The sequence below is a fragment of the Plectropomus leopardus genome, chromosome 4, assembly GCF_008729295.1.
Source record: "Plectropomus leopardus isolate mb chromosome 4, YSFRI_Pleo_2.0, whole genome shotgun sequence".
NCBI classification, from domain to species: Eukaryota; Metazoa; Chordata; class Actinopteri; order Perciformes; family Serranidae; genus Plectropomus; species Plectropomus leopardus.
This window is the reverse complement of record NC_056466.1, coordinates 33152572-33174306: the sequence shown is the minus strand read 5'-3', so window position 1 is coordinate 33174306 and position 21735 is coordinate 33152572. Positions and strand designations below refer to the sequence as shown.

Genomic DNA, 21735 nt, shown 5'->3' with positions numbered 1-21735 from the left:
TCATACTATTGTGTGTCAACATACTAATACCATTAAAAAATGTAATATTGTATGTCTGCCTCTAGCATTAAAAATTTAATTCTAGTGTGTCTTCTAAAATAGCATCAAAAAGTCAGTATGTCAAAACTTTAGTGTTTCGTCAAAAATAGCATAAATAAGTCATGATATATCATGTCGTCCAAAATAGCACAAAAAAGGCATGGTATAGTATATCATACATAACACCAAAAAAAGTTGTAGTATGTCATTCACAATCGCATAAAATATTCATAGTATAGTATGTCGTCCACAATAGCATAAAAATGTCATAGTATAGTATGTCGTCCAAAATCTCATGAAATATTCACATCATTGTATGTCATAAAAAATAGCTTACAAAAGTTACATTATACTTGAGCCTCCAAGATAGCATGAAAACATCAGTGTAGTCTGTCTTCTAAAATTGCATAAAATGTTCATACATAGTATGTCATCCACAATAGCATAAAAATGTCATAGAATGGTATGTCATCAAAAACAGCATAAGAAAGTCATACTCTACTATGTCTTGCAAAATAGCATAAAAAAATATTATATTATGGTGTCCAAAGAAGCATAAAATATTCATCATATAGTATGGCGTCCAAAATAGGATAAAACAGTCATACTATAGTATGTCATCCGAAATGGCACAAAATATTTATAGTATAGTGTGTTGTGTGAAATATCATAAACTAGTCATGTATACTAGTAGACTATGGCATCCAAAATAGATTAGAAAGGTCACAGTATAGGGTGCCGTCCAAAATAGCATAAAAATGTCATAGTATAGTATTTCATCCTAAATAGCATAGAGAAGTCATACTACAGTATGTCGTCCAAAATAGCATGAAAAAGTCATAGTATAGTACAGTGTGCAAAATCACATAAAATATTTATAGCATGAAAACGTGATACTATGTTATTTTGTTCCAAATAGTACGGAATATTTATAGTATGTTGAAAAAAAATAGCATAAAATAGTAATACGATAGTATGCCGTCCAAAATAGCATAAAAACGTCATGCCAGGACCCAAGGTCTCCCAGCAAAACATTACATTGTAATATGATGATCATGGTATGTCGTCCAAACTAGTCTGAAAAAGTCATAGCATAGTATGTCTTTGAAAAAAAACAATGTCAACAAATTTCATAGCAACGTATGCCGTTCAAAGTCACATAAAATATTCATAGTATATTATTTCGAAAAATATGGTATAGTATGGCATACAACATGGCATAAAAAAGTCATAGTATAGTATGCCGTCCTAAATAGCATAAAATTGTCACAGTACAGTATGTCGTCCAAAATAGCATACATATGTCATACTTAAGCAATATATGATATTGTTTATATACAACAGTTCAACAAGAAACACGTTTTAGTTAAAAGTAATAAGCCACAACAGATACTGATTTGTTGGTTCATCTGGGGTTTTTTTTTCTTTTGGCTCTGCCGACACAAATAGTCCCGCAACTGCTGGATGTGACAGCTGTTGCCTAGCAACACAAAACTTTTTTCCTGCGAACTACCCTGCTGTGTGTTTCCAGTGAAATAAGAGTCTGTCGACTGCCCGCTTGACTTGCCGAGGTGAGTAGGAAGAACCCTCACCTGCTCAGAGCTGCAGTCACCGCCGCCTCCAGCTGCCTCACCCAGCTGAGGAAACCCGGTGGAGAGAGAGGGCAGGTAAACCATACAGCCCCATCTCCTCAACATCTCCTCATCTCCTCAACATCTCCTCAACATCTCATCTCCGCGCCACATGTTCGCAACGTAGTTGTGAAGTCGTGAAGCACCTGGCGGGAGTTAGCCAGCTAGCTATACTGAGGTAGCTAAGCTAAAGAATCAAAAGCACGAGTAACGGTTCCTTAAGTGCACAGAAATGCCCTCAGAGCTGCTTGTTGAAGAACTCCGCTGCCACCAACGTAACCGAGCGTCCTACGTTCGCCTAACTGGATAACTATTAAAACAATAAAACGGGACGGAAGACGGTGAGACAGCTCCAACAGCACCTGCTACACTTTTATTTACCTAAACCCAAACTCCCACACCTGCACGAGCCCCGAAAAGATTGCATTTCTCCCATTACTTATTATTCCTGCCATAGGCCAACTCGAGAGGGACACAAAATAGGCCTCTAGCGCAGTCTGTTGCAACACAGTCTAAGGTAAAGTTAAATTACTAGCGACCGTTAATTTAGGCCTAATTAACAGTTTAACGCAACTGTGGAGCGGAGTGATACATGAGGAGTTAAAAGTCCGTTTGATGTTGTATTGTGTATCAGCACTCATGGAATGCCTCTCAACCAATCACATTGCTTGGTCATAACTAACTTATATAATACAGTGTTTCTTCCAAAGTAGCATTAAAAAAAAGTCTTTTAAAAAAGTCTTATGCTGTCCAAAATCCCAAAAAAAGTCATAGTTTATGTTTATAGTTTTCTACAATAGCTTGAAATCATCTTATAGTATGACATCCAAATGAGCATAAAAAGTCATAGTATAGGATGTCATCCAAAATAGCATAAAAAATATGAAGTAAACATATGTATTAATATCAATAATATTATTCATGTAGCTATCCACTATTGTACAAGAAATGACAACTTTACCTTAAATGAAGCAGTGCCCCTCATCTGAACAGTCACGGAGCCTGTTCTCTTGTCCCTCCTGTTTGGTTCATTTAACATTTATTAATGTTGAACGTGTCTTGTGTCCTCTTCACAACAAATTCGACACTGCACATCTTTGGGTCCCCAGCTATACATCTGCAAGTGTGAAGTCATTTGGATGAGAGGTTCTTGAGATATGTGGAGGACTAACACACTCGCTCACACACAGACAGAGATTCTTTTTCCAGACATAGATGAAGAGGACAAACTATATAAAATCATATTTCACTTTAATGATATACACGACAAATCTTGAAAGTGGGAAGCATGCAGAAATAGCAAAGAAAATACGACAACATATAAAGAGGTGATGCCATTGTTAGGGCTCTATGTCAGAGGTTTTGCAGTATTTACAGATGGTTTTTACTACAAAAGGGTGAGTAAATAGCTCCACATTACAAAAGTATTTGCAAATGGCATTAGACTGAAGTACTTGAACACCACTTAAAAAAATAACTCATTTCCATTGTTGCGTTTCTGTTCATAACCTGATTTCTATGACACATTGGCCTCCTGGTTGATAAGGGTGTTGAGGTCCAGCTTTGTCTTCTCGAGAGCTGCAGTCTTGGCCCTCCGTGAGGGACGCACCACAGAAACTGGCTCTGGAACATTTTCTCCATCACTGAGACCAACACAAAGAGCAGATGAATATGACAATGTGTCATGTGTACATCATCGGTGTACATACTGTCTTTCTACAGGGAAATCATCGTGTTTCCGTATGTGCTGCCAGAGTTAAGTGCCACCACTCACCTCTCCTCTGATGACTCTGCCCTCCTGCTCGGCTTTCTGCCCCCTTTGGCTGTGCACACTTTCCTCTGACCTGTGCACACAAACACTCGGGTTACCTCACACTGATGACTCAACTCCTTGACTCAGGTAGACAAGAGGAGCTCTAAAAATATATGGCGCTATGAACAACTGCAGTTTCAGATGAGTATACAGAACCTGCGTTACCTCGTTTGGCTCTCTTGGCAGACTTTGATGGATCGTCTGTTGCGGCCTCTGCGGAAAGATGAAGACAGAAAATTCATATTTTTGCACTTCCTCTCTGCGCTGGCTGTATTCTCATGTTGACAGACACCAAATGGAATGTGGAGGCATTTTTAATCCATTTAGCAACGTTCCGGTAATATGACATAATCCTTTTACAAGAAGAGTTGTGACAAACGTGTGTGGGGTAAATCGAGTTAGACACAGGCAACATTTGTTACAGAGGCTCAGCAGGATGTCAGGTTCTTTTACGCAGGCTGTCAGTGTGTTTGCATGCGTACCATCTGCATTGACATCCAAAGGCTGCAGTGCGCTGGCGCTGAGGAGCTCCGCCTGTTCTCTTGAGTCCACTAGCTGATAAATCATTTTCTCCAGAGCACGGAGACAGACTCGATCCTTGACAACCTGAAGAGGAAAAGGACAGAAAGACAAGAAATTAAACATCAAGCGTTATCAAGAGGCAGATATATGGATACATGAAACAGTATGAGAGGCTAAGTGTTCCTAGCCAAACTAGTGACGTGGTTCTCGTGTTGGCAATGAATTCCATTCTGTCGGTCCAGACTGAAATATTGCACCAATGGTTAAATGGACAGACACGCAGTTTGAACAGACGCTCGTGAACCCGTCTTACTGACTGTGGAGATCCCCTGACTGTTCATTCAGCACCATCATGTGATAGTTACATCACATAGACAGAAAATTAGAAGGATTGCCATGAAATCCAGTTAACACATTCATGTCCCCCTCAGGAAGAATTGTAATAAATTTGGCAATCCAGCACCCTTAACAGATCTAAATTTTAATGTTTAATATTTTGGTTTATGATTCAGTACCTGCAAAACTAGTTATAATCACAACAGCCTTAACTGGTATTTGTTTTTGGTACTAATTAACATGCTACATGAATGGCTAACATAGTAAACATTAAACCTTCTTAAAGGAATACTTCAGCAAAATGAGCATTTCTTTATCATGCATTCACCACTTTACCTTGAATTTGTGAGGAAAACTTTTATTTCTTCCATGCCTCTACGGTGGACGGAAAATGCAAAAAAGTTGAACATTTTTCATGAATTGAAGTAATCAGGGTCCACATTTATCAACAGCAAAACCTTATCAAAACATCTATTTACAAACACTCACAATTCATGCATCCATCCATACATTAACTTTCATCTGCTTATCTGGGGCCAAGTCGCAGGGGCAGCAGACTAAGTACTCCACACTTCCCTCTCCCAGGCAACTCATGCAGTATACTCAAGTACTGAGCAAGCTAGAGGAAAAATGAGGCTTGGATTATACTGCATGAGTTGTAAGAGTTTGTAAAAGGATTATATAGTTTTGCTGTTAAATGCAGATCCTGATTACTTTAATTCATGAGGAATATTCACAGTTTTTTGGATTTTTCATTTTTTGTGGATGTGTGCAAGCAAAATTTTCTTCACAAATAATTCACACACATTAATACAGTACTTTTACATAATGTTAGAAAAAGTCGAATTATTATGTTAGTCCGACTAAAACTGGACCTTTAAAATACATGTAAACATGTTAGTCCAACTGAAATCAGACTATATCGAATTTCTCAAAATCTGACAAACACACCCAGATAATGTGATTGGAAGTCGAGCTATTCAGTCATGTTAACACCTCAGTCGGACTGTAACTGGACTAAGTGATCCTGGTCGCCACGCCGGCCTCCCTCGGCCTTTACAGATAGGGACTGTGCATTTTTTTAAAATATAAGCACTAAGGAGGGACTTTTTTTGGCTAAGGTAAGGGGCACACAACTTGAAAAGGTAGTATTTTGTATTTATTCTAAATAAAAATGTTACACCCCAGCCACCGCCCTCCTCTGATAATTAAAGTACAGTCCCACAACACTGCCACAGAAGCTGAGCGATGTCCTGTTGTGGGCATGGCCACAACATATTTCAGCCACCTAAAAAAATAATCAATATCATTTTAAGTGTACACTATATTTGCTCCTCTTTACCTTCCACAACAGCTGATGGAGGCAGTGGTACAGCAGCAGCTCCACTGTTCAGTGGAGCACAATGGCTGTTTTTCTCAATGGAGTCTGGTGTTTTTGACATTATGGTTTCAAATCCCCGTCTGTAAGGGCTGTCTTACGGCAAGGTAAAGTGATGAAAATATTGTAAATATAGCGTAGGCTTCTCTTAAAATGATATTGATTTTTTAGGTGGCTCAAGAATAATAAATGAAGGCAGTTTGCTCTGTTTGATTATATGTATGTGATGCAGCGTTTTTCTACTTCAAAATTACTGTAAATAAACAGTTATGATTGTGATTCAGTCAATATCATAGACTGTATAATTAATATATGTCTATTAGCGACTAGCTGAAAAGAGGCATATCTCCACCTGCCGTGGAGGAGTTGGACATACTCCATCAATACATCAATAAAATAATTCTCCTCCAGGTGCTTGTAAACTGGCACAAGGACAGCAGTCCAATTAAATGGCCTAATCGAGCTATAACCATAGCTCGACTAAACTGTGCATGTAAACATACTGAGTGATACACAAATGGTCACTTTATAGGAAATGTATTGGCCTGTTACCGGTGTCACTGTGATGCTGATGTTAGCATTTAACCAAAACATTTCTGTGCTCAGCCTCACAGATCTGCTAACATGGCTACAGACTTCAGTGCTGCTGTGTCTGTGTACCTGTACGAGCTGCTGCAGCAGTGTCTGCAGGTCTTTCCTGACCGTCTCGTCTCTGCTGAGCTCCAGGCTGCTTATAGTCTTGGCATAGAGGCGCACCTCAGGTGCTGTAGGGTCCTTCAGCATCTCCCCACACATACGCACCGCCAAGTAGTCATGGACACACACCTCCTGAAGACATATGTACACACTCAGTAAATTCAGTTGGTTTTCTGTTATCACATGAAACTGTGTAGAAACAGTTGACTAAAACAATTGTGAATTAAAGCTCTGCACGCTTGATCTTGAACTGAAGCATTCAAGGGAACAATTAGCAGACTTCATCTGTGCTGAAGTAATGAATGTGTATTTGAGCTTTTCATCATATTGCTTTCTACTCACACAGGGCCAATAAAAACACAAAAACTAATAAGGGTTAACACAGGTTGGTCACTGAGGACGTTGTGAGTTTACAGTAGCTCTGAGGATGTTTTTTTACCTCTGTGTTTGCTGAGGGCTTGATAAGTGCGCTCGGACGGGTCAGCTCGACGAGCAGCTCAAGCACATTGTTAATATCCACCTCAGCAAGTGGAGAGGTGGCTGGAGCATTCATCAGAGTCCGAACAGTCGGCAGGAAACCCTCCTCCACCACCTCCTGGTGGGCCCTAAACATGCAAAGACACACTCCATGTCATTTAACATGACAAATAATTCACCAAGGCAATTACTGTAAAATTTCAATTAATAGCTATTATTTGCTTAAATCATTGAAATCAACAGGGGACTTTTGGGACAAGCATCAATATAGAACTAACGTTTAATTCCTTTCACACAAAACTGCTGCTTCCCAAAGATGGGAATTTTTTTTTTTTCAAAAACATGGGAAGAAGGTAATGAGCAACAAAAGAAGAAATGACCCAGAAGTCAGCAAGAAATCTGTGACAAGTACAAAACAAATACCTGAAAAAAATTGCCAAAAAAGCCTTCAAAACAGAGAAAGTGAAAAAAAAAAAACCCAAAACAAACACGAACAGAGAAATTAATTTAAAAAAACAAAAAAACAAAAAACCTTTAAAAATTATAATAATTCTGTAAAATAATTTGAAATATATAAATATAGTTCACTGGACATTTTCCTTCATCCACAGAACTTGTACTGAAAAAATAAGTGTATGTATGTATGTATGTATGTACTGCATGGAAACCAGACCAGGCCTCTAATTGAGACAGGCCTTTGTCAAAATGTGTTGCCACACCGGGCTTGCACTTCTATTTGGAGTTTTACGGTAATCATACTAATGATAGGAGGATGGGGAAAACACTAGAATAACTTCAATTAAACACAGCTTAATGTTTGCTTTTTTGTGTGTGTGTGTGTGTGTGTGCGTGTGTGACCTGCTCTCGCGGGCGTAGAGCTGGAAGAAGACGCCGAGGCAGTGCCGCAGTCTGGTGTCATCCTCAGTGACAGGATTGTACCACAGTAACACCAGACGGGAGAGCATCTTGGCACTGGAGATACGGCCGGTGTACATAAGTTTGGCCAGGCCCTCTGCTGCCTCTGTGCGCAGGTCAGACACCTCAAAACAAACAGATAATTCACTAAGAATGTCTCAAAGAAAACTTGACACATGCTTCTATCTGTTGAGTAAATAGTTTACAGGGTTCCTGCTGCTTAAGGTAAGTTTTCAAAACTTGAAAAACGATTATTTTATTTTGCCCGAATTTTTATTATGACATCAAATATGACTTCTGAAAAGAAAAAGTTAGATTATCTACATCAAACGTCAAATGTTGACAAAAACAACTTTTAGAGAGAAACACAAGGACAACATATTACATATTGAACATATTATATTATCATAAAAGTGGATTCCCATCATGACGAGTTTAAGAAAAATAATTTATTAAATTATCACACAAAAAATTTTTATCAATAAATTCAATGCATTTAAAGACTTTTTAAGGATCCCTATTTTACCCTCAACCTCACCTCACTGTCCAGGAACTCTGAGAGCATCACCAGGATACTCTGTGCGGTGTCCTCTGGTACGTCCCCCTTCTCCTCGGCCGCTGGTGCGTCCTCCTCCTGTCCATCTGCTGACTGGGAGTTTGGGGCCGTCTGAGTGGCAGCTGTGTCAGAGAGCAGCTGGAAGCCAAACAGCAGCAGCAGGTCGATGATGGCCCGCAGAGCGCTGATACGGATCTTTACCTCATCCAGTTGGGCAATCTGAAAACACACAGACACAATTTTAGTACTGGTAGTACGTGATTCAGGTTTGGGTCAGTAACCAAAACGATAAAGATATATTTTTCCACTTCGCTTCAGAAGTTTCTAGTCATGCACAGGCAGATACCACCCGTGGATTAAATGTGACTTTTTTTGCTATTTAGGTTAACTGACTGTTTAACATGTATCATATATAACATTACCTGCAGCAGGAGGACCATGTGGGTTTTGGCCAGCTCCTTGCTGTGCAGAGTGCAGGTTCCCAGACACACCACAGCCATGTTACGGACAGCAGGGTGAGCATTTGCAATACTGGGCAGGACCTGACATAGGAAACAGAGACATCAAAACAACTTTCACTGACTGAACTTAACCTCCACAAATGTTTGCTAACATGAGATGATATAAACGAACATGTAGAAAATAATCACAGATAGATAGACAGGTAGATTGATTTCAAATGAAAGAAGTTTATATTAAAGGTTGTTTCATACATTTGTATCACTTATTCAAAGGTAGTTTAATAAAGGGCTGAATGAACGTAAAACAGCAGAGTTAATATTTTTTAATAATTTATCATTTTTTAAAATGCCCCCCCCCCCCCCCTTTTTTATGAGGGGGGGTTCCATAGCAACAGACATACACACTGCATTCACTGGCACTAAAGGAGTGACTAAAAAAAGTCCATAGCAGGCCGTACATGCTAATCAACACTATAGCAGCTATCTTGGTTCTGATACTCCGGTGATCTTCTCATTTACAGTAACATTAGAGAAAATATGATGATGTGTAAAGATTGGATTTATACCAGTGAGGACATTAGGGCGCTGATGGTTGGACCAATTCGTGTCTTGATGCTCATCTGCTTCAGCAGCTCTGCACACATTGTTAGACACCGCAGAAGAGTCTCTGGGTCATTCTGAAAAAACGACAAAAAAACCCAGAGAAAACCAAAAGGTGTTAAAACCTTTCCTTGCTTTTTTTGTCCAGCGGGAAACCCCTGGAACATTAATAACATGTAAAGAAACAGAGGTGGTGCTTCCTGTGTGGTTATGTACCTTCTCAGTGCGGGTCTCCTTGTCGGCCGGCTGGCTGCTCTCTGCAATCTCCTGGATGATCTGGTTCCTGCGGTTCTCGAACTCGATGATGGAGTCCTTTAGCTCTGCAGCACGGCTGAAGTCCTGGGCAGTGATGCAGTCCTCCAGGGTTTGTTTAGCCTCCAAGATGCGCACCTTCACCTCTGCAAGCTGAAGGGGAGGAGGTGGGGACGTAAACGGAAGAGGGGAGAGTTACTCCTTTACTGCAATACACTCAAGAGGATTCTCGATGGTTGAGACGGGCAACTGCACCTCGATTTACAAGAAAAACAACAACACCTGAGGCTCTGGGCCAGGAGACAAGCCTCTCGAGGCTGCTTTGCCTTTACTGACTGAAAAAAGGGGAGATAAGGAAAGAACGCAGGTGCACAGAAGGGATGAAAGTTAAACACCTGGGCCAGGATTGACTTCCCTGCAGCTGTTTGGCCTTTGGATATTACATAGTTGCTGAAAGATGGAGAGGTGAGATATTGACAAAGTTGTGAGCAATCTCTGTGTACCTGTTTGTGTTTCTAGGTAACCAATGACTTTTACTGAGGTTAAAACAGGAATAAAAAAGATATAAAAAGGAGAAACACCTGAACCTGAATACCAGGCAAAGATGTGCACCTTCCACCTCACTTTAAAAAGGTTTAATAAGAGAGCTTGCTGGTTATCTCCATTTTAGAATATGTTCAATCATATATCATATGTTTACATGACAAATAATTGCTATCATAATCAAAAATAACCTGAATATCTTTTTGTAGCAATCAATCATTATGTGTCTTTTCATTAATTTGATCTTTTTTTACCAAAAACAAATTAGCAGTGTGCCAGTATGTGTTGTTTTTATCCCTCCCAAAAAAACAGCGGGGTATTTGGAAGGGATAACAGAATCTAATTGCTTTCAGTTGGCAGAGTGTTGCCCACCTGGACCTGCTGCCGGCGGCTCATGTTCTCATCCACTGGCTGACTGGCCTCGGTGATAGGCTCCCTCACATCGGAGATGATTTCTGCCACCTGTGTGACACAAAGCCAGCTCATTCAGGCATCAATCTCAGCGGTAATGATACGGCCACAGAATGGAAAATCGGCTCAAGTTTTTGACACATCAAACAAAAGACCTTTTGTAGCAGAATTTAATTCATACAAACCAGCAGCACAACAAGCCCTTGCGTGTTGGAAAAAAAAGCAGTGAGGATTCAATAAACACTTGAATTTTCACAAGTGAAGATGTGAAGATTCAAGTGTAAAATGTAACTCACAGTCTGTATGCGTCTGTGGTCATCAGGAATGAGGGTGAGTAGTTTCTCAGTGAGAAGTGAGATGAGGGAGGAGGGAGTCTGTGGGAGAGCTAACATCTCCTGCAGGACAGCCAACACACGCTTCCTACACAAACATGAAACATAACAAGTCTATAAACAAGCTGATGATAATCAAGCAGAAACCTCCAGGACTGAAAAATGGAGCCAAAGTTTAACTGCCAAAAACTACAGTTCCAAGAATAGCCACTTGAGGCTGGCTTCAAGAGTGAATCAATCCCTATAGACCCCCATGTTAAAACTTTACAGCAGAAATAAACATGTTTACAGCCTGCTACAAAAAAGCTTTTGTTTTCTATAACTGCTTTCAAAAATCATAACAATTGTACAATGTAACTCACTCAGCCATCTGCTTTTTATAAATTGCAACTTGTGTGCGTGTCCCTTTTTAATCATTCTGTGCCCCATCTCTAGGCAAAACTCATCATGAGTTATTTTTATCCCTCAACAGCAGTTTGAGTCGTGGTGTGGCTAACTGATCAGTTGATCAGGTCAGAGCTGATGAAATTGATGGATGAGAAGAGAAGCACAGTGCAGAGTGAGCAAATGCAAACTTTTAGACTCAGCACAATGAATGGTTAATTTTCCCTTTCACTGTGCCTGGTATTGTGCTCCTCACTCAGTGACCACCACAGTCTGTGGTGACAGACAGGCAGTACACTCGGTGCTTTAAGAATGTGGAGCAATGAATAACCCAGGGTTCCTGCAGCTTAAGGCAAGGTAGATTTAAGACTTTTTAAGACTTTTTTTAATGACACTCGGAATTAGTTTAAGACGAATTTTCTAATAACCAAAATTAAAGGACATGACTTTTTCGTCCAGTGAAAACATTAGATTATCTACGTCAAATGCTGAAAAAAAACCAACCCTTTTTAGGGAGAAACACATGAAAGACAATGAAGTTACATGATTACATTATCATAAAAGTATGTATTTGGTTTACCAACAGAAGTGGGTAGTATCTGGCACTTCTGGCCAATTTACCTTGCAGTTTTGTGTATTTCACTCTGCATGTGAGATTCTACAGCTTGGATTTCCACCATGACAAGTTTCAGAAGAGGAATTTGTTAAAGTATTTAACCAAAATATATATATGTCACAAGATATTTTGAAATATCACTACACAACATCAGAAAAAAACTATTCATAAAGTCCTACTTCCCATGGCCGATTATTTTTAAGACTTTTGAAAGATTAATTTAAGTCAATTTAACACCAATTAAGGCCTTATATGTTAGATTAATGAATTCAATGTTTTTAAGACTTCTTAGGGATGCGCTGAAACCCTGGAATAACCACATGGTACATATATTTCAATAGCCCTAGAAAATCTATTTGTGCCAGGAGATGTTTTAATTGTGGCGGCCCACCACAAATAAATGAATGTGTTAGAAGCCCCATATTGCAATTGCAATAGGACTTGTGATTTTGGTCAAAATGGTAATTTTTGCATTACATTTTCAATCAAAAAAAATGAAAATAAAGATTGGATTTTTGCCGTTGTCTGAAAAAAAAGCACGCTGTTATGACTTGAATATGATGTGTAGGCCGAGGGCTCTCTGTAACCCCAAAATGCAAAGTGTGTATAGGTATAGTAAAGGTGTCTTGTAAAACATTACCTTTATCAAAAAACTGCAGCTCATGCAATCTGTTTTTTTGCAATTTTGATCATATTTTGATTAACTGTGCCGCCCATTATCCCTCTGTCTCTCAATACTTTTCTTCCCAGCTGAGATAGAAATTTGTTTTGTTACTGTATCCTTCCTTCCTGCACAGTCTGTTCCTCATTTTTCAAACATAACTCTGTTCACCATCTTACCTGCCGCCTTCCTCATTGGTGTCCAGACATCCGATGAGATGGATGAGCTGTTGGGAGATGAACTCCTTGGTCATGACGAGCTCCAGCTGGTTAAAGTCAGCCCGCTGCTCCTCTGACAGCAAAGGCACTGCCTTAAGATATCTGCAACAGTTAAAATCATAACACTCAGAGCTCAGTCTAATTAGCTGATGCTGCCCTTGGGTACCAGAATCACAGTGGTCCAACATTATAAATAACTAATTTTAAATACAAAAGTGCAACACTGTAGGTAGCTAAACACCGCACCAGCACTACCTACAAGCCACAGCTACACAGACATATCAGCTATCAGCCCAGTGTGTTTTATGAGCAGATGAAAGTTAAGCGTGCCACTCAGTTACAGCAAATTTAATTAAGGAGCATTTCACACTGCAGCATCACACACATTAGGCAGCTGATGAAACAGCAGAATACTTCAACACTGGTGCATAGAAAAGTCCTGCAGTTTAAAAGCAGAAATGAGTGCGGAAGGCATTCTGTGATTTTTGCTAAAGGCCATATTTTGAGGTCACTATAAGATAAGAAGAAACAGAGCATATTCAAGGTGTAGTGTGTGAAGTAAAGCTAACTTGATCGTGAAAAAAAAGGTTTTTAATCTCAATCACAATGACCAGTCTCTGGATCAATGCTGTAATCCAGCCATCAAAAGCAAAACTATTTCTGTTAGAATAAAACATTACATGTTTCAAAAGATACTACAAGTTCTCAAGTGTTAGTAAAATGAGCAGTCTAGTATTTTTAATGTGATGGCCTGTAGCCACATTTCAAAGCAGTCGCAGTACATGATGTGTTTGTTCCCTGAGGCGTGTTAATTTGATCACAGCTGTTTTTGAAGTATCCAGCTTTGATCATATGAATTTAAAAAGACTTACAAGAGCATCGACAGAAATTGCTATGTGTTTTTTTCTGTGTGAGACTGTTTTACATTTCATTTCTGCACTTTAAAATAACTAGTGAGGTTAAGTTGAACAAAAGCACAGAGTTAGCCACACAGTTACATACAGATAGCGTTCCTCTGAGAACACCGGACCTGCACTCAGATACCTGAGTAACAACATGAGCATTATGGCAGTTGTGTTAGGTTTTCTCTTCAGAGCATCACTAACTAACCATTTTTTTCTTGCTGTGATGATTAAAAGATCCCTTCCTTAACTGCTTTCAGTTTAAGTGATGTGGGACACAATCCACAGTACTCATTCTGAGCAAAAATATATTCAAAGCTTGTATCTGGCGATTACATGAGATTACAGCAGAGTGAGTTAGACAAATCAAAGTATTTATCTTCCAAATTTGCAGCCTCTTTAGTAGAGAACTCCCATTTTAAGGTTTTCCCCATACTGTGTTGCCATTCTCAGCTGCAGTGGAGGGACTGGAACAAAAAAAGGGAATTTGGTACAAAAAGACAGCCAGAGTTCCTACACATTTTTTATTTCTGAATTCCACACATTTCTGTAGATTTTCCAGACTGTATTTGACATCTGAGTGCAAATGACCAGTCCTCAGAAAACTTGTATTTAGCAACTGTGGCCATTCAGTCCAAAGCCTGACTGGTGACATTTCACTGTCAAACATATCTACCTAACGGGGAAGTAAAGTAACCAGCGCTGCCTATACTTGTATCATTTTCCTTTCACATACTGAATATATAATATTATATTATTGCTCCTTTAGTCTCTTTTAAAATGAGGTTAAAAGGTTAACTCAATCAGCTTTCACATCTGTGCAGCTTTGTTTTTGTCCATGGAAATGGTGATAAAGGTAGTTTTTCCTTTCTGAGAACTACATCCCTGCAGAACTCGGTTTGGACAAGCTGAATATTTGGTTATTTGTGATGCTTTGTAAAAATGCCATTCAATGACATTGCTGCATTTTCTTTCAATCTAATGTATTATTCTGGATTTATAAGGCAGCTGGGACAGAGCTGTGACGTACGGGCGTCAGCTCTGTTTAGGAATGTTATTCAGTCACGCACCATACTTCTTTCCACAGCAAAAAAACTGATTGTACAATACATTTTTTTAGAAATAAATCAATTTACATTTGAAAACACAATAGGGACTACTAACAATTGTTTTAATTATCAATTAATCTGCCTATTGATTGATTGCTTTGTCAATAAATTGTTGAAATATGCCATTATTTCGCAGAGCCCACAGTGATGTATTAAATGGTACATTTTATACGACCAACAGCCCAAAAAACAAACGTTTTCAGTTTATCATCATGTACAACAAAGAAAAGCATCAAAAACATTTTTCCATAGTGTAATTTCTTTTTTTCTATACTTATCCAGACCTGAAAACTGCTAAAATTATATTCCATATTTGTTCATACAGCAACCCTAAAACACGAACTCTGAAAGATAACTTTTTGATTTGTTTAAGTCAGTCTGCTGAAGAAATGTATTAAAATGTGGGTAAAGTTCTGAATGTGTTTTTTGCATGATAGAGGGACTGGATTGTTATCCAAGGATTCTAACAAAGCAGCATTAGAAAGGGATCTCAGTATTAAAGAAAAACCTGTTTCAGTGTTCATATGGGCACCTGATTCTTGCTTTAAGACATACATCAAAACTATAAACCCCTCATTTAACTACAAGAATAAATCAATCTATAGAGACTGTTGAAACTAATCTGAATTAAGAATAAAGAAAACCCAAAATGTAATCTGTCTCTCACCCGTAGAGGTAGTCGGCGTAAGTGGCAGGGTCTGGTAGCACTTGATCCAGCATTTCTTCACCATCGTCTCCTTTAGCCTTGATGAACTCACACAGAGCTCTCCAGTAGAGCACATTCTCACAGGACAGAGAGTCCACTGCGATCAGCTTCCTGTTGAAAACACACGTAATCTCTAAACGTGGACATTTCATTAATAACGTGATGATATGTAAGAGCAAGACTGCAGTGTACCTGTTGTCGAGCTGCACTCTGTTCTGCAGCAGATCTTCAGTAGGTGTGCCTCTGAAAATGGCTTTCAGTGTGTCCAGAGCTGTTTGAGCACAATTCTCTACATCCAGCCTGTGGAGCAGCTCGATGACATTACCGTCCAGCCGAAGCATCCAGGCCGGCAGCAGGCGAGAACACACCACCTCCCTCACCGCTTCTGCAACACACACACAGCATATCGGATATAGTAAATGGGCACAATGGAATTTAGAGCCAAAACAATCTGTTGATCAAAAGAAAATGAATCAAAAGTTAAAAGTCGTTTCAGCCAGCAATAAATGACATTTTTTCATGTTTCTAATTACTGGTTTCAGCAACTCCACTGTGAGAGTGCACTTTTCTCTGCTATATAGCTTTATAAAATAAAAACTGCTGGTGGGATAAAATAAAACATTTTAAGATGTCACCTTAGGCTCAGAAAATTGTTCGGGGCATTTTTTTTTTTTTTTTTTAATTGTCACTTCATGGACAAAACCTTTCAGTGCTGCACAGGTGACTTTTTTATGTGTCAGTCAGAAAAGTAAACATCGCCTTGGTCTCTTGACAAAAAGCCAAAGGTATCTGATTTTATTGGATTTTTGCAGAAAATAAGATGCAGCACAAGTAAAGTAAGTAAGTAGTATGGAGTATTATCATTTGCGAAGATAATCTTCATAAATGCAAACTACTTTTATGATTTTTTAGGCATAAATGCAATCGCCAAAAGTAAAAACCTAATGTTAGGCTATAAACGAACTACTTCACAGTTGCCTGACTTCATCGTCACCACCACAGTAAGACTGTAAAGCTGTGTTCGTGGGATAAAGTTCTGTAGTCTCATTCAGCCACTTGTTAGCAATTGCCTTTTTTAAAACACTTAAAAGTTCAGTATTCACTATCGGGGTATTTACTGACATACTTCATGTTGCAGAACAAAGCCTGAAAATATCTTTAGTTTGTGTTAACCACAGATCTTATTTCAGACATCTAACCAAAAACTCATTTTAAAAAAAGCATTGACTTCAAAGCGTGGGATCTGGGAGTGCAAAAACAAATAAATTAAATAAAATAATTTCTGAGTTTTAGGACTCACTCCTCTAACACCTTTTTAATCAAGACTGCTGAACAGATGAACTGATAATAGTTGCAGCCTTAATAGATTTGTTTTGCTCACTGCAAGTGCTTGATTGAAAAAAAATGGAATGTTACACACACAAAGATTACCTGAGGTGTCATGCAGACCCTGCTGCAGTAGAGTAACTCTCTGTGCGATGGTCAAAGCTTTAATGTGAACTTTGTCAGCCAGAACCTTAAAATAGAAAACAGAGATAGAGGTTAAACCCCTTAGTTGACAACATTCAGTCAGCTCAGGCAACAACTTTACTAGGTTATTAGCTGCTGAGCTACTTTGCATATGTGTGCATAAATGTATACCAGATCATTTGACTGTACTTGTGGTTACCTGATAGGCTAGCTTGCGGACGTTCTCTTTGATGTCCCGGGTGCGTTTGAGTACTTTGGGGAGGGTGCGTGGGGACATCACAATGCAGGAAAGAACAGCCCGTCTCACCTCAGCATTGGTGTCATTTTCCAGAATCAACATGTAGGCTGAACAGTGGACAGAAATAAAGAATTAGAGATTTGGAGGGCTAATGAAAAAGACAGACATATATTAATTCACAAAACAAAAGTAATAACAAACATATTCTTAGAAAAATAAAAGCAAAGCACTGTTGCAAAATGTTGTACAATAACAAAGGGGAAAAAAAGTCAGGGAAAAACAAACAAACCGTTGATGGTCGGACAGTCGGGTTCCTTTGGTTGTTGTAGGCGCGCCATAGCCAAAGCAGCCTGAATCCTCACATTGGGGAACTTGTCAGTGACACGCACCAGCATGGCTTGGTGGATGCGATCAAAGAGGTCATCGTCGATCTGGGCGTTCTCCGCCATGCTGCCCAACAACTTGTTGATCAGCTGGCACACACGGAAACGTACTGCATGGCTACTGGCTTTATGAGACTGAGAGGAACGGAGAGCAGAGAATGCAGCAGTCCAGACAGTTTGAGGGAAGATGTGGAAGTAAGAGGAGGGAGACAGGTGGACAATGCAGGAAGAAGAGTGACCATGAATAAAAGGAAAGAGGATAGGCAGGAGAGAGAAAAGGGTGTTGCATACCAGAGGACAGTGTAGGAGTGAGACACAGATGTAGACCAACAGGGAGAGAGGAGACAGATGGCATGGGACAAAATCAGATTAGGTTGCAGCAGACACATCAAGCACACCAGGACTTCTCTGTACAGACAACGTTCACAAAAAAGTCAGCAAGTTTTTTTTTTTCATCAATGTATCAGTATCAGGATAAAATTTCTTTAAAAACTTTGCTACAAATGATAAACATTTATCCATCACAAAATTGACCTTTGTAATCAATGTTTTTACCTCCAACAGGAAGTTGAAGATGAAACTCAGAAATGGATGATCATCCTCAGCATCATCTTCTTCCTCTTCCTCCTCATCCCTCTGCTGCTCCTCCTCCTCTGCTTTAGGTGGAGACTGGAAACTTGTTGCAAACCTCCCAACAAAGTCGATGACATTTTCAACTGTAGGTTCACGCTTGTAGACAATCATGGCATACTTCAGGTAGTGGACAAACTCCTCATGAAACAGTGTCTTGTCCTCAAGCTGGTTGAGCAGATGTAGGATGTCATCAGTAACAGGTGAAAGGGGATGCAAACCAGGAGAAAAAATAGTTTAGGTTAAAAAATATGGTGGAAACATAACTGTGATTAGATTTTTTTCATATTTAATCACTGTAGAATAGATAACAATCCAGGCCTCTCAGATCATCTGACACAGGTTTGCTTACTCCAGACCTCTACAAAAGTTGTGCTTCAACTTTAATAATTTTAAATTGTAGATAAAAGCTTTTCTGTTTGCCACTTTCCTTTATTAACTTATATCAGGAAGTAATCGACACAGGCCACACAATGCAGTATTATCACAATACTTAAGTCACAACCCAATAACAACACTCACTATACAATATTATTGTAATTTTACACATTTTGCAATATGCAGAATATTGCTATAATATTGCATTTCTTAACTATTTCAGCTGCTCAAATGTCCCCAAAGGAAAACTTGGTCAAAATCTGTTTTATCTATTAAGATAGAGTATTCATTTTAATTTAATAATTTTGAATGCAGCAAAAATGTGTCAAGTGGACTGAATGATCCATTGATTTTATTTTTATTGTAGAAAACCAAAAATTGAATTTGTATTTTAATCATTTATGATAAAAAAAATCTATACTTGGCATCCCTGTATTAAAACAATATTGCCATGCAAAATGTCATGATACTATGCGGTATCAAGTTTTCCCCTACCCCTGATTTTGAGGGCTATTTATTAAAATCTCTCCTTTCAGTACAGCTGCACAGTATTTCTTATTCTTCAGTTTTGTTCGATTTTTTTCATTTAAAAAAATAAAATAAACTGTCTTTTCATATGACCATGTGCTTTTAAAAAACAGTGCAGAACTCTGAATTGCCCTTTTTAGAGATGCTCTAAAAATAAATTTCCACTTTGAAAATAACTGTAAATTCAGTGAATTCATCATAACAAACCCTCTCGCAGAACGAAGGTTGTTTTCCACAATACATACATATCCATGCAGACACTGATTTTAACAGTGTTTAAGCGGTATAAATTATCTAACTGTAAACTTCATAAACACTGTACATAAGGCAACTTATATTATATTTTCACATATCGCCACTTACCTTGTTGTAGCGGCTGTTGAGGCTCGCAACCAGCTTAGCTTTGTTATTGTGGCCCTTCTGAGCGCGCTGAAACGCCTCCTTAATGTCTATTTCACTGTCTGCAGTCATCTTTCCTTCAGCAGAAAACAAAATTAAGAGACAGAATCGGTTAAAGAGCCGTATAAGCTTTCCTGTCTGTAGCTTTCACCTCCCGTTACGTTTTGATTAAATGCTAACGGCAGCAGCTTGGTTGTCCCGAGAGCCTCATTAGCTAACGTTAAAAGCTGAAAGCCCCACCTCGACCCAACTCCCACAGAAGGACAAGCAAGAAAACAACGTAACCTAGCTACGTCGTAAGGGGAAAAAAAGTTCCCTAGAGACACTTTACATCATATTTTATCGAAAAAGCAAAGCAGACATTTTATTATACAGAATAATTATTGGGTTTAGAAAGTATTTATGGGTTTAGAAAAGTACCTTTTCTTCCGTTTTCTTCACACAACACTGCCGCCTGTTTTCAAATTCAACTGTCGTGTGCTGTCGCGAGAACTGAGATGTGTTTACCACGTGACGACGTACCCATGCGTTATAGAATTTTGCCCTCAGTTTAGTCTTTCAGGGGGCTCTATAGGTCAGGCTAAAAAATATACTATTCCCAAGTAGCAGAATTGGAACATAACAATTAAATGATTATTCATTTAGCCGATTAACAGAAAACAAATCGGCAGCTATTTTGATACTTGACTATCGTCTTTTCTTTTTTTAAGCCAAAGAAAAATTGTTACAGTGGTAACAGTTTCTCAAGTGTGAAGATTTGCTGCCTTTCTTTTATTAATTTTAAACTGGACATTTTTGAGTTTTGGACTCTTGGTAACACAAAACCAAAAGCATTCATACAAAAAATGTTTTCAGACATCTCACAGATCAAATAATTCTTTGATTTATTGAGATAATACAAATAAGATAATAAAGAAGGGTACAGGCAATCGTACTCACATGCATAAAAGTAAAATCCTATTTTTAAAGATTCTTATTGACTTTTTATTACCTTTTTGATTCTGGAGTTCGTTTATGTTGCCAAAATATATTGTAAAATATTTTTTGATAAAAGTCACAGTATGCTTGTTGTAGGGGTTTGCATTGCCTATCAGATAAGATTCAGGGAAAAATTCATACGGCACTCCAAGGCACTAAGAACTGTGTGATACCACATAATTTAAAATACTGGTGTGGTGGTGATTGATAAGGTTTGATTGATTTGGATTGATTGTGATTTGTCATTTTAAAAAAAAAACATAGAGAACCACATAATCTTGTGTCTTAATTTTGGTTGGATTAAGAAGAAATCATCAGTCACTAATCTTCTGCTTTTTCATGTCCCTTTTTGAGCTATATAGACTATTAGTGTGTAACTCCTCTGTTAGTGTAGTGATGTCCAAGACCACAGCTGCCAGGCAGCTGTAAAGAGGTCACAGCAGACAGCTCACCCGTGGGAAGGGCAGGAACAAGCGTCTCCGAAGGCTGACAGGGCGCCTTGTATGACTACAGCAGCAGCCATCCTTTTTCTGGAAATCAATTTAATATGGAGGCTACTCTGTCAGGCTGCTGCTTTGGACCTGCGTGCATGTGGGCGTAGGATTATCTGAGAGGTGTATTATCATATTAAATATTTATGCTGGTGGATGCAGGGGCTAAAAGTCTCTCCATTAGTCCGTACACCTACTATGTCATGAGCCAAAAAGATGTGGAAAAAATGGCTTCAAGCGCTTCTTCAGATCCACTGGGCACATACAGAGGGTGAACTTATGACATCCAAATACTTTCCAGAGAGACACACCTCCTGCTTAAAAACTACTTGATTACGTACACAATTCTGCATTACCTCACACTCCTTTATATGTACATATTCCATTATTTATAATGTTAATTATGGTGGCCAAGGTTGGATTACAAAGTGAGCATATTAGATGAAGTCCACACTCAAAACGGGGTGAAAAGTGTGCCCTCAGCCTCCTCCTTACTGCATCCCTCTGCGTCTCCCATCTCTCTCCAAGAACTGTGAGTCTTTTGCATGTCTTTGTACTCTCAAATGCAATGAATCGTACTAATGTGTACACACACACACACACACACACACACACCACTTTTGGACAGTCTCCCCTCGAAGGCATTCATGGTGTTGCACTCAGTAAGATATATGAAAACTGA

General features: G+C 38.9%; 1 protein-coding gene across 1 annotated transcript; it reads right to left on the bottom strand.

Moving 5' to 3' along the window:
* Positions 1–2904: 2904 nt before the first annotated feature.
* Positions 2905–20072, bottom strand: ncapg (non-SMC condensin I complex, subunit G). Its single transcript, XM_042485213.1, has 22 exons — positions 20005–20072; positions 19549–19661; positions 18205–18447; positions 17556–17784; positions 17228–17373; positions 16990–17074; positions 15751–15943; positions 15520–15669; positions 12803–12943; positions 10927–11050; positions 10592–10681; positions 9641–9829; positions 9391–9501; positions 8786–8905; positions 8346–8582; positions 7751–7932; positions 6855–7020; positions 6380–6547; positions 3966–4089; positions 3649–3696; positions 3445–3514; positions 2905–3313 (listed from the first exon to the last, which is right to left on the bottom strand). The coding sequence occupies exons 2-22, from the start codon at positions 19654–19656 to the stop codon at positions 3187–3189; spliced, it is 3051 nt and encodes a 1016-aa protein (XP_042341147.1). The 5' UTR covers positions 19657–19661; positions 20005–20072; the 3' UTR covers positions 2905–3186.
* Positions 20073–21735: the final 1663 nt, after the last annotated feature.

Bases quoted from the DNA above. Each gene is read 5' to 3' on its own strand.
- ncapg (XM_042485213.1), bottom strand. From the start codon at position 19,656: ATGACTGCAGACAGTGAAATAGACATTAAGGAGGCGTTTCAGCGCGCT. The intron at 8,906-9,390 runs GTATAAATCCAA...TTCCTATGTCAG, and splicing joins GCGCCCTAATGTCCTCACTG to GTCCTGCCCAGTATTGCAAA. The intron at 7,021-7,750 runs GTCACACACGCA...TTGCATGTTTAG, and splicing joins CTCTACGCCCGCGAGAGCAG to GGCCCACCAGGAGGTGGTGG.